Source organism: Ammospiza caudacuta, chromosome 10, assembly GCF_027887145.1.
Source record: "Ammospiza caudacuta isolate bAmmCau1 chromosome 10, bAmmCau1.pri, whole genome shotgun sequence".
Taxonomy (NCBI): Eukaryota; Metazoa; Chordata; class Aves; order Passeriformes; family Passerellidae; genus Ammospiza; species Ammospiza caudacuta.
The window spans coordinates 11,055,725-11,068,648 of NC_080602.1; the positions used below are offsets into that span (position 1 = coordinate 11,055,725).

Below are 12,924 nucleotides of genomic sequence, written 5' to 3' on the forward strand. Positions count from 1 at the left end.
TGTTTCCCAGCAGGAAAATGCAGCAGAGCAGGCAGGGCCCAGCTTCCCAAATCCCATAAAACCAAGGAAAAGCCATCAGGGGATCCCAAAGTGCAGGTTCTGGGTCACAACCCTGAGAGGTTTGGGAGCTCTGGGATTTGGGAAACACTTCCCAAAGATTTGTTCCCAATGCCCTGCAGTGCTCAGCTCCCTGTTTCTGTGATAGGAGGGAGCTCAGAGCTCCTCTGGCCAAATCAAATCCAAATGAGCTCTCCAATAATGAACTTCCAGTTTATTCCTTGGAATCCTGAAGTGATTCCAGACCCTGAAGTGGAAACCCAGCTGGGTGGTCAGTGCAAACTGCCCATCTTCAGGCAAAACTGAAAAACATTCTCATTGTGCTCAATCCCGCAGGCTGGGGTGATAAATATTCACAGTTATTTCTTTTCTCCACGCCTTTATTCCTTGGATGCCCCAAAAGGGGAGCCAGGCTGGGAGAGCTGGGGGTGCTCACCTGGACCAGAGAAGGCTCCAGGGACACCTCAGGGTCTGAAGGGGCTCCAGGAGAGGGACTGGGGACAAGGGATGCAGGGACAGCACACAGGGAATGGCTAAAAAGTGAAACAGGGTTAAATACTGAGGGGAATTCTCCCCTGTGAGGGTGGTGAGGCTGTGGGATGGAACTCCTGATCCTGGGATCCCCTGATGGCTCTGCCTTGGTTTTATGGGAGTTGGGGAGCTGGGCCCTGCCTGCTGTGCTGCATTTTCATGCTGGGAAGCAAAGAAATGCAAGGCTGTTCTTTTCTGAGGTGTGATCAGAAACAGGTGGGGTTTACTGAAGGAAGTGTCCCAGGCCTGGAGCAGCCTGGGCTGGTGGAAGGTGTCCCTGCCCATGGATGAATTTTCCCAACACAAACCACCCTGGGAAATGTGAATCAGCTGCTTGCAAGCATGGAATCCCTGGGCAGGCTGCTCTGGGTGAGCTCTGTGCACCAGGAACCCTGAGGGGATCACTGCAGGGTCACACACGGGGCTTTGCTGCTGCCTGGAGACAGAGCCACGCCTCAGGTTTGGGTTTTATATTTTCACATTCTGTGCTGCTTTAGTGTGGGGGTCTGGGTTCATGTTAGGGGATGGTGAGCTCTGTGCACAGAGCAGGGAGACAAAACAATTCCTGCTCTAGCTGGGGATCGAGGATCCAAATCTCAGACTCAAGAGCAGAAGCAAAATCCCTGATCCCATGGAGATCCCATGGAGAGCTGCAATCCCTGATCCCATGGGGAGCTGCAGTCCCTGACCCTGCCCTGATCCCATGGGGAGCTGCAATCCCTGATCCTGGGGATCCCATGGGGAGCTGCACTCCCTGATCCCATCCTGATCCCATGGGGAGCTGCAATCCCTGATCCCATGGGGAGCTGCAATCCCTGATCCCATGGGGAGCTGCAATCCCTGACCCTGCCCTGCACCAGGACCCCACAGAGCTGCAATCTTTGACTGAAGACAGAAAACAATCAGGATGGGAGTTCATAACCTGGAGCTGTAATTGACATTTAACTCCAACATGCAAATGGACCAGAACTCATGAAAGTGAGAGACCCCATGACCAGCTGTCCATTTTTGTGACCATTTTGATTCATTTTGGGTGCAGCCCTGGCTGGGCTCTTGGCTGCCCAAGGTGGATCCATTGAGGCCTCCTAATAAATCCCTGCTTTATTCTTGAGCTCAGTCTAGTCCCTGTTCTAGCTCAGCCTTCTCAAGGCATCATTTTTGGTCAGACCAGACCAAAACCAAACCTTTATTTTAGGCATTTTCTAATCCTTTGACCATCCCATCACCTGCCCAGCTTTCACCAGGCCAACAGACAGAGCAGCTGCCCCGTGACTCAGAGCTGCTTTTAAACCATTCCATTCCCTCCAAGCAGCTCCAAACGACAGCAATTCAAACCCCATTTGCAGCCTGAACCCGAGGCAGGCTCTGCTCAAGCACCACAAAGCTTTTCCCAACAAACCACGGGGGGAAAATTAAAAAAAAAAAAAAAAAAAAAAAAAAAAAAAACTAAAATCACCCCCGGAGTGCTGAGCCAAGCTGGTGCACGCTCAGGTTTAAAAATGCTCCGAGCATCTGCTTTGTGCAAACTCCTGCTGTCCGCCCTCACGGCATCACTGCAGGCTGCTGGGAGCCCTCCGCACTGCCAGGAGCCCTCCCGGGCACTTCCAGCATTCCCAAACCCTCTCTGCCATCTTCCCAAGTTCCTGCAATTCCGTGTGCTCCCAGCTGCTCTTCCAGCTGAGGTTTTGGGTTTGAGTGCATTTTTTCCCTTTCCTCTTGTTTTCCTATTCTAACACAAATGCTGTAACTGCTTTTTTTTAATATAAATAAATCTTATTTTACATTTGCAAACCAGCAGAAGAGCCACAAGATTCCTGTGAGTACCCCCAAAATGTAATGAGCTACACCAGTCATTACTGTGAATTATAAATCACAGAATGCAAAACTATAGGAATTAAAGCAAAAAACCCCTTTTTTTTCTTGTTTCTTCCAACCAGATCAGGACATTTTGATCTATTTTTCCTCTAGAAAAATGTCTCACAGTGCAAATATCCAACACCAAAAGCAGCACCAGGCATCAAATAAATGTTTAACCTGGAGTGAGAATAAATTGCCATGAAAATAAAATTATTATTATTATAATTATTATCATTATTATAATTATCATTATTATCATCATTATTTGAATTATTATCATTATTTGAATTATTATCATTATTTGAATTATTGGATATTGGATTTGATAGAGCTTTAACAGCCAAGCTCTGTCCTCCAGCTCTAGAGAAGTCAGGATTTGTAATTTGGAATTAACTGGGAAAAAAATCACTGTATTTATTTATTCCCAAATATTTCTGTTTTGAGGAGTCTGAACACACAAAGTCCATCCTTTAAACATCCAAAGGATCAGACTGTGCAATTCCACACCAGCCATCCCAATTCCAACTCCCAGAAACAAGAATTCTGCTGGAAAACTCTGAAAAAATGGCAAAAAGGGCTTGGGGTAAGGCAGAGCCAAGCTGTGAAGGCTCCCTGTGCTTTAATCAAAACCAAACTTTAGAGGAACTGGAATTGTCCTGATTAGAGAAAAATACCCCAAAAAATAAAATCTCACTGCTGGAGCCATGTGCAGCACGTGTGTGAATTTCAGGAGCTACAATAACGACCAAAATGAAAATAAAATAATGAAATAAAATAAAATCATGAGATAAAATTCACGATGGGCTCGAGGGTGGCAAAGCCAACTTGGGCTGCGCTGGGGACATAAAGCAGCAGAAACAGGGGAGATCCTGCCTGGAGGAGGAGGAGGAGGAGCACTGGTGGGGAGGAGAAGAAGAGAACTTTGAACGTTCTCCTCAGTGCTCAGCCCACACTCAGGCTCCAAAAATGCTCACATTTATTTATCTGGGCACCAGGAACAGGCACAGCAGAGCTCAGGTGGTGAGCAATGAATGAGGCTCAGTGGGCACAAACAGGGATAAAAGCAAAGTTTTTCCCTGGCTCCTTCAAGAAGAAATTCATTTTCAGCATGCAGGATTAGCTCAGCTAATTTTCCTGATTTTATGGTCACTTTTATGCCAACAGAAAATCCATATTCTGGTTTTGGCCAGCTGCTTCCTTCTCCATGCATACAGAGGATGAGCTAAACAAGCTCCACCTGAATTTATTTGGTTTTATTTTCCCTCATGCCCAAGCAATTTTAGGGTGATGAATTCTCTGCCCTTTAGGGCACAACTTGCCAGTTTGCTCTCACTCCAACTCCTGTGTTCGTTTGCTAAAAAAACCCCTGCAGATTGCCCAGATTGGGGCAGCCCAAGCAGCAATTTTAGAGAATAAAATAACATTTAAATGCCAGCCACGCTGGGGTGGAATTATCACTGCACTGAAGCCTTTGGTTTTCCAGCTGCTTGTTTGGAAATAAAGATACTTTGAAGATAAAACAATGGTGGAAAAATCACATTTTCCTTCCCTCCATGCTTGGAAGCATTAAAGTGATTTTCCAACTTAGAAAGTGCAGGTTAAACACAGATTTTCCTGATTGGCTTTTTCCAGCTCTTCCTCCTCATCTTCCCCATCTCTCCCCCAGTTCCATCAGAATCTGCTCTGGATGTAAGCCATGAGCAGAAACTGATCATTTTCCCAGCAAAATATTCAGGAAAAGTTCAATTCCTGCCACATTTCCCTGAGATTTTAAGGTGTTGATGCAAAAGCTTTCAAAATAAAGCCACCCGAAAAACAAAACCCTCAAAATAAAAACCTCTCAAAATAAAACCTTTTAAAATAAAACCTTCATCCCAGTTTTAGCAAGATTAAATCCACAGGTCAGCCTGACTCCAAATATTCTGGGTTGCATTAAAATCTGGGAAAACTACTGGGAGAAAAACTTTTTTTTTTTTCCCACCAACACTCAGCATTCCAGTGGGGATTTTCTGCTCCAGGTGAGTTCCAACAGGTCCGTGGCCATTCCTTCAGCACCCTGACTCGGACTATTCACCTTTCACCACTCTGATGGCTCCACACCAATAAAAGATAACAAATCGCTGCCCTTTGGGATCCTCCCTGCCCCTTCCCAGCACACACCCACAGGTGAGAAGCTGTTTCTGAAGGAAAATGCACAATTGAGGAAAGGCTGGACCTGTTCTCCACCCGCAGAGGAATTGTTCTGTTTCAGGAACTCCCCACGGGCCATTATTTGCTGAAGAAAGCCCAGTTCCTCTGCAGCAGGGCCTTTTCACATTAAAAATGGAGCAGCAATAAATCTTAAGTCACAAAGATCTCAACCTTTCCCCCTTCCCAAGCAGATTTCCACTCACCTGTGTGAGCTCCCACAGCATTACAGACACTCCCAGTGTCACTCAGCACTTCATTAAAATAACAATTAATCAGCTTCCAGGACACACTGCAATCTCGCTCACACCAAGATCGCTTTGGTGAGGACAAATCCCCTTTCCAGCTCTCCCCAAAATTCTGTTTATCACTGACCTGCAGAGTCCCCAGTGCTGCCAAATGTTTGCAGTGTCCCGCAGCCACGCGGGATTGTCACCGCAGCTGCTGGCACCTGACACCTGCCCTGCACGAACACACGGCCCATTTCCATTTAACTCCTTCCCTCCCACGGCTGGAATTTCTCTGGGAACTCAGCAGTGCCACGGGGAGCACAGAACCACATTTAACCCGCAGCTCAGCCCCATCCCCGGATCCCTAAATCCCAGCCAGCTCCAGCAGGGTGTTCCCAGGCTGCCTCACTCTGCAGAGAGCCTCCGGTTTTCATTCACAGCGCCAATGCCAAACTCTGCTTAACGCACACAGAGCTCACTGCTGGCTTCACGCTGCAAAATCTGCACGTGCTCGGGGAATAACTCTCACCTGGCATCTTTAGGACGGCATTTTTCCCATCTGGATAGCACTGTCAAACACCCTGAGAGCCCTAACGGGGGCCTGGTGGAATGGGGTGGGCTCTAAGGTCCCTTCCAACCCAAAGCAGAATGTAAGATTCCACACTCCTGCGATCGCAGGATTCCCCTGGAGCAAAGAGCCAAGGCGAAATTCCCCTCAACAACTGGAAAAAACTCTAGGACTGAACATTATCTGCAGAGCAGAAAGGAAGGAGCGAGAAAGCAGGCTGAAATGATGAAACCAGGGTGGGATCGGTGTATGAGAGAGGCAGCCCTTGCTCATGGGCGGGATCCTCCCGCAGGCCGAGCTCCCTGCCTGCCCTTGCCGGCTCTCCGGGCCCGGCCAGCGCTGCCCGCGATGCTGCACCGGGAGCACAGAGCGCTGCCCGGCCTGGCAGCAGCACACGGGCATTTTCCTCGGCGCTGCGGGATTTCCTTGGAGCAGGAGGCTCGGCTGGAGCAGCCTCTTGGCCCCGCTCCGCTGTGCCACTAATTGTCATGCACTTGGCTGCGAACTCGCCGGGGAGGAGGCAGCCGCGCTGGATTTAGCTCACGCTAGCCTACAAGGAGCGGAGAAGGCTTGGGGTGTGGTGGGTTGGTTGTTGCTTCTTTTTTTTTTTTTTTTTTTTTTTTTTTCCCTTAATTCCTTCTTTTACTCTCCTATCAGAAGGACCTCTCCAGTTGCTAAGGAACTACGGGCTTTATTGCATTATAAATGATTTAAGGCGGCCCGGCAGATGCAGGTTCAGTAGGCGGGAGGAGATGAGGAGATGTTCCATTTTACCGGCGGCACCAGGCGCCTCGGGAGGAGCCGGGGGGGCCGAGCCTGTCCCCCCCCTTTTCTCCTCCTTCCCCCTTCCCCTGAGGGGCCCCAATTTCCCAGGGATTTCCCCCAAAGCCGGGGTCGCCCCCCACCCGCGGGGTTGCCCACAGCGCACCCGCCGCCATAGCAACGCGCCCCCCCCCGCTCCCCCCGCCGCCGCCGCCCTCCCTCACCGTTCTGCGCCGCGGCGGGTCCCGGCAGCAGCGCGGCCGTCGCCAGCAGGAGCGAGAAGGCGGCGGGGAGCGGCCCGGAGCGCGGCATCTTCCTGAGGCAGGGGCAGGAGGAAGAGGAGGAGGAGGAAGGCGAGGAGGCTGAGGCGGCGGCGGGAGCGGCGGCGGCTCCGTCCGTCCTTCTCCGCCGACCTCCTACCGCAGCGCAGCGCCCGCTCTCGCGAGATCCGCCGGGGGCGGGGGGCGACGCCGCCGGGGAGGGGAGGGAACAGCACGGGCGAGGCGGGGGGGCGGTGTCAGCGCCCGCCTCGCCCGCCCCTCGCCGCCATGTTGGCTCCGTTCGGCCCGGTCTGTTCAGCGCTGCCGCTTCCCCTGTCCCAGGGCTTCTCCTCCTTGCCGAGCTCCCGAGCTGGCAGCGGGACGGGGACGCCCAGGCGGCGGGGAGCTGCCCGTTGCTCTTTCTGCCGTGCCCTCAAGGGCGCCATGGCGGAGGCTGCCTGAGGCAGCCGTTCCTCGGGTGCAATGGCGGAGCCCGCCTGAGGGAACCGTCCCTTCAGAGGCCCGATGGCGGAACTCGCCTGAGGGAACCGTCCCTTCAGATTTACCATGGTGGAGCTCACCTGAGGCAGCTTCCCGTGAGGAGCGTTGAGAGTGGAATGGCGTAGCCCCTTCTCAGGGATCTGTCCCCTCAGAGACACCATGGTAGAGCCCACCACAGGGATCTGTCCCCTCGAGAACTGAGGGTGCCAATGGTGCAGCCCCTTTTCAGGGGTCCATCACGGACACCATGGCAGAGCTCATGGAATGTGTCCCCTCAGGGGCACTGAGGCTTCTGTGGTGGAGCCCTTCCTCAGCGATATGTCCCCTTAGGGACACCATGGTGGAGCTCTGAGGGATCTATTCCCATAGGGGCACTGAGGACACGGTGGCATGGCAGGGTGCCGCCTGAGGGACCCATCCCTGCGGGCGCCATGTTGAAGCCTGGCTGAGGCATCCTCCCCTCAGGGGCACTGAGGGCAAGATGGCAGAGCCCTCCTGAGGGATCTGTCCCCTCAGAGACACCATGGCAGAACCTGCCCACCTCATGGAATCTGTCCCCTCAGGGGCACTGAGGGCTGCCATGCTGGAGCCCTTCCTCAGCAATTCGTCTCTTCAGGGACACCATGGTGGAGCACACCTGAGGCAGCCTCCCCTCAGTGGCACAGATGGCAGAGCCTGCCTGAGAGATCCATCCCCCACAGGGCCACCATGGTGGAGCACACCTGAGGCAGCCTCCCCTCAGGGCTGCCATGGTAGAGCCGGCCTGAGGGATCCATCCCCTCAGGGCCGCCATGGCAGAGCCCCTCTGGCTGGGATGTGAGAAGCACCACACTCCTCCTCACTTCTGTTCTTCATTGCCTTAAAACACTGTTCAGTACAAGGCAAGAGTTGGTATTTGGCTCTGTTCCTACTCACTTCAGGAGTTTCTGTGCTGTCCTGCAGGGGCCACAGTGTGTCAGAGGAACTCAATTCCACCCCAAATTGTTCAGCTTAAGGTCCATGCACCCACAAAACACCAATATCAATTTAAACACCATTCTATCCATCTGTGTTTCCACACAAAAGATTTTTCAAGGGCTATGTCATTTTTGCTCAAGTAGGAAACCGAGGCCGTGTGAAGCAAAGGTGTTTGCTCCATGTTAGCAGTGGAGTTGTGGGCAAAGAGTACAAAAACTCTCTCATGGATGACTGGATAAGCCAGGCATGCTGGAAACTGGCTGTTGGTGAGCTTTGGGTGGCTTTTCTCTATTTTCCTGTCATAAATCACAGATGCCAGGTCAGATTTGCTGCTTGCTTTTGCTTTGTTCTGTGAGCCCAGCTGATGGTGGGGAGATATGAGGCTTGTAGGAGATTGTGGGACAGACCAGCAGAGAAGGAGGCTGGGAGAAAAACCAGCAGAAAATTCTCCAGATGAGATTTTCAGCCTTCTGCAGAGCCCAGCGTCACCAGCGCGCCCTAAGTGGGGTGGGCTGGGAAATAATGGGTGGTGACAACCCAAATCTTGACTTTGTGTGCCTCCTCCTTCATCCTGCCGAGGTCAGTCTCAGCTGATCATCAGCAAACACACTCCACCACGTCCTTTTGCTGCTGCTATGACTCACTACAGGCAAGGATCAAGCACACCTTTTCCATGAAAACCCTGTGAAATCCCTGCCTGGGCACTTCAGGCCTTGGCTGAGGATGGCAGGGGCGAGGTCACACGTGAGGAGCAGCAGATTTTGGCCATGTGCTGGTGCTCCACGTCATCCTGGCTGCCCCTGGCTCCCCAGGGATGCCAGGTTTGATGTGCCTCAGAGATTCCACTGTGCTGGAGAATTTCCACGGTGCATTTCCATGACTCACTGCTGCTGCCAGCTGATTCATCTGTGTGACACTACTCTGCGTTTTCTCACCGTGGCGTGGAAACATCCTCTTTTTTTCCCTTCTGTGTGGAACAATCCCGACAGCAGCCCTTGCAAACCAGACAAAAATGGGAACAGAGACCCAGAAATCCAGTTTTACACACCACTGCCCCTCTCACTGCTCTTTGCACTGTTTTCCCAGGATTTCTCTGTAACTCTGCTCCTTGCAGACACCCACTCTGTATTAGGCCTTACCTCCAGTGCCTGTTTTCCAAGTTTGGAAGGAGCGAGCGCTGGGAGCAGGCTCTGGATCTGCTCAGCAATCCTTGCTCCGTAACCATGGCAGCTCAGGGTGACTCACGCTGCCACAGGCCCGAGCCCAACTTAGCAGGAGGAATTTTTCCCCCCCCTCTGTCACCAGCTCGGAGTTTCTCTCCATAGTTGCATAATTCAGCTGTCACTTGTGTTCTCTGGTTTTGCTCTGCTGTCACCTGGAGCATCCCTGGAAGGTGTCCGTTGGAGGTTGTTCCCCAGGCAGGGAATGAAGGCTCTGCACGGAGCTGAGCTATGGATTTGTGATCATACAGCACAAGAAAACAGAGGAGAAAGGAGAAAGTTCCCATGCCCAGGAGATGTCCTCGTGGGTCTGATCTCAAGTCTCTTGGAGCACAGAGTTCCTAGAAATCCCTAAAATTTATAACAAAGTATTCATGTATCCAGCCATATCAACTGTGGCAGAAAAAAACCCTCTTGTTGTTCTATGGATGAGGGAATCCTCTTAAAACTGGAGTTCTGCAGGAAAAAGGGATTTGCCAGCCCTAGATCCACCACTGTGGCTCAGTAGTGAGGAAAGCCCTGGGATTCCAGCAGATGGAGCCTGAGCAGGGTGATGAGTTTGCCTGGTGTGGGAATGGTGATTCCTGACCTCAGGAATGCCAGAGAAAACTCAGTTTTCTGCAAAGTTTCCCAATCCCTGCAATTTCCCATATTTTCACCTGGTGGGGGGGGTCAATTCTGATTATTGTCTGCTTATTCCTTCAGAACGAGGAAGACAGAAAACCTTGGAAGCCAGACAAGCAAAGAGGAAGCAAAAAAAGCCCTGTAGTCAGCAGGAAATTCAGGAGAGTTTTCAGTTCTGAGAGAGCAGCAAACAGGCATCATCCTTATTTTGTGAGGGAATTTGGAGCTTGTCTTCTTGCAACTGGGAGTGTTTGAGAGATCCCTGTTATTTCCATGTGTTTAGTGATGTTTTTTGGCACTTGAAAGCTTTCACAGGGTGGGTTGGGGTGGAAAGGATTTCAAGGATTATCTCATTCCACCCCCTGGACCTTTGCACTGTCCCAGCTGCTCCCAGCCCCGTTAAACCTGGCCTGGGACACTTCCAGGGATCAGCCACAGCTGGGAATTCCATCCCAGAGCCTCCCCACCCTCACAGGGAAGAATTTCTTTGCTTTGCCTCACATGGACTCACCTTCTTTTGAATGTATTGTGGGCCAGGGCAGAGCACGAAACGAGCCCAGCACAAAACTCGTCTTTTGCAGCTGCTCTCAGGGCTGAGAAACCCTGGATAACATCAGATAATGCTCCCCCAGGGCCGCTTGCCAGGAAAATAGCGATCCCAAAAGGTAACTGCGACCTGATTAATGGCTATTCATCTCCCCAGAGGCACAATGGCAGCTGGAGAACGACATTAACCCCGCGAGATAACATCGGGGTGAGGCTCCACTGAGGCCTCATTCACACCCTGCTGCACAGGTGAGCCCTTCAGTTCTCATCCTAAACAGCCAGGAAAAAATTAAAGTGAACAAAACCCACGTGCTCTGAGAAATGAGAGGAGGGAGAGCTTGTAAAATCACACAGTGAAGTGTTCTGAGGGAGAAGAGTCAAAGACAAAGCTGCTATGAAAAATGAGAGAAGGGAGAGCTTGTAAAATCACACAGTGCTGTGCTCTGAGGGAAAAGAGTCAAAGGCAAAGCTGCTCCAAAGAAAAGCCCAAAAAACCAGACCAAAACAGAACAAAAAAAAAAAAAAAAAAAAAAAAAAAAACCACAAAAAAAACCAAACAAAACAACAAAAAAAACCCAAACAAATGAGAAGAATGGCATAAACAAACAAATTAACCAATTCAAGGTAGGCATAAAAAATCTAGATGTTCTTTTTGCCTCATCAGGATGCTGAGTTTCCATTTCCCAATCCAGTGGGTTATTCCCAGCCTGCTCCCGTGCTCACAGCCTCCTGCTCAACTGAGGTCTCATTCACAGGTGAGCCCCTCAGTTCTCATCCTGAACAGCCAGGAAAAAATTAAACTGAACAAAACCAGCGTGCTCTGAGAAATGAGAGAAGGGAGAGCTTGTAAAATCACACAGTGAAGTGTTCTGAGGGAAAAGAGTCAAAGGCAAAGCTGCTCCAAAAAAAACTCCAAAAAACCAAAACAAATGAGAAGAATGGCACAAACAAATTAACGAACTCAAGGTAGTCATAAAAAAATCTAGATGTTCTTTTTGCCTCAGCAGGAAGCTGAGTTTCCATTTCCCAGTCCCGTGGGTTATTCCCAGGCAGCTCCCGTGCTCCCAGCTCTGTTGGGCAGTGGTCAGACTGGAGCCTGCTTTCCTCCGTGTTTCGTCCCAGCAGAAATGGCTTTCCCTGCAAAACAAACAACGGGTGATTTGGGGCAGGCTGGTTTGGAATGCACACACGGAGGAATCTCAGCAGGGCTGAGATCAGCTGTTAGGACAGAAAGCTGGAGCTTGCCCGACCTTATTTTTTGCAGGGAAGGAACAAGAGGGACACAAATCAAACTGCTTTCCCTTCTCCCTCCTCTGTGACCCAGCCCAAAATGATTTGTCTCCATTGCAAATTGTTCACCCAGCTCAACCACACTGTAATGTTTTTCTCCACCCAGTTTTTTAGGGAATGGGGTCCAACAACTCAGCTGTTCCCTGACCTCATTGTAACCCTGAGGGAAGGGATAACTTTTGTTGGGAGCAGCTCCTCCCAGCCACAGGCAGCTTTGCTACACCCCAGCTTGCTCCTGGGTGCCAGTGAGAGTCTCTAGGAAAGCACAGAGGGGGGGAAAACTTGGAACATCTGGAGGAATTTTCAGGATGTGGCTGATCCGGCAGGAGCAGACGGCAGGTGGCACCCCTGGATTAGCACAGGGCTGGCTCCAGCCAGGCTGGGCACGGCCTGCAGCTGGGCTACTGTCCAAAAAAACCAGGGATTTGGGCTCTTGTGGTGGCTGCAGGGTGTCCTGAGGGGTTCCCCACGGGACACTCGGGCTGCTCCCGTGGAGTTTTAGTGGCCTGGGTGTGACTTTGGGCATGGGGAGCGGAAGGGAAGGGAAGGGAAGGGAAGGGAAGGGAAGGGAAGGGAAGGGAAGGGAAGGGAAGGGAAGGGAAGGGAAGGGAAGGGAAGGGAAGGGAAGGGAAGGGAAGGGAAGGGAAGGGAAGGGAAAATGCAGTGGCTGGCAAGGAAGGAGAGCAGCCAGGAGTCCCCACATGCTGCACAAGACAGCTCCCTGGGAGCTGTGCTGTAATGGCCATCACAGAGCACCAAGATTCCCTCCTTTCTCGTCCTACACGGTGTCTGTCCCTCAGGTGTCACTCTGGGGTGCTCAGGGCACCAGGATCCCCTCCTTGCTCCTGTCCCACACGATGTGTGTCCCTCAGGTGTCACTGTGGGGTGCCCAGGGCTGGTTTGGGCGCTGGGGCAGCTCCGTGTCCCAGCCATTGATGTCTGAGCTGTGTTGTCATTGCCATCCCTGAGCACCAGGATCCCCTCCTGGCTCCTGTCCCACAGGGTGTGTGTCCCCAAGGGGTCATTGTGGGGTACCCAGAGCCGGTTTGGGGACAGGGAGCAGCTCCGTGTCCCAGCCATCGATGGCATGGGTGCAGTAATGGCAGCTGAGCGCCCCAGCCGCCGCAGGGCGCAGGCAGCCAGGCAGAAAGGCCGATAATCCATCAGCCTAAAGAGCAGTGATTAACATGAAATGAAGACAATGAGCTGCGATCAGTGTGGCAGCGACAGAGGGGACAGCCAGGACGTCACTGCCGAGCTGGCAGCAGCAGCAGCACCGTGCTGCTTCTCACATCTCTTGTGGGGGATATTTATTTTCCCTACCCCTGCAGCTC

The 12,924-nt window shown here is 51.8% G+C and overlaps 1 protein-coding gene across 2 annotated transcripts in view; it reads right to left on the reverse strand.

Moving 5' to 3' along the window:
* NPTN (neuroplastin) overlaps window positions 1–6,609 on the reverse strand; it is a 44,882-nt gene extending 38,273 nt beyond the window's left edge. For both annotated transcript variants that reach the window (XM_058811152.1, XM_058811153.1), the window contains exon 1: window positions 6,417–6,609. In XM_058811152.1, coding sequence (XP_058667135.1) covers window positions 6,417–6,504 — 88 coding nt within the window. In that variant the 5' untranslated portion in view covers window positions 6,505–6,609. The remainder of the gene's footprint in view (window positions 1–6,416) is intronic.
* Window positions 6,610–12,924: the final 6,315 nt, after the last annotated feature.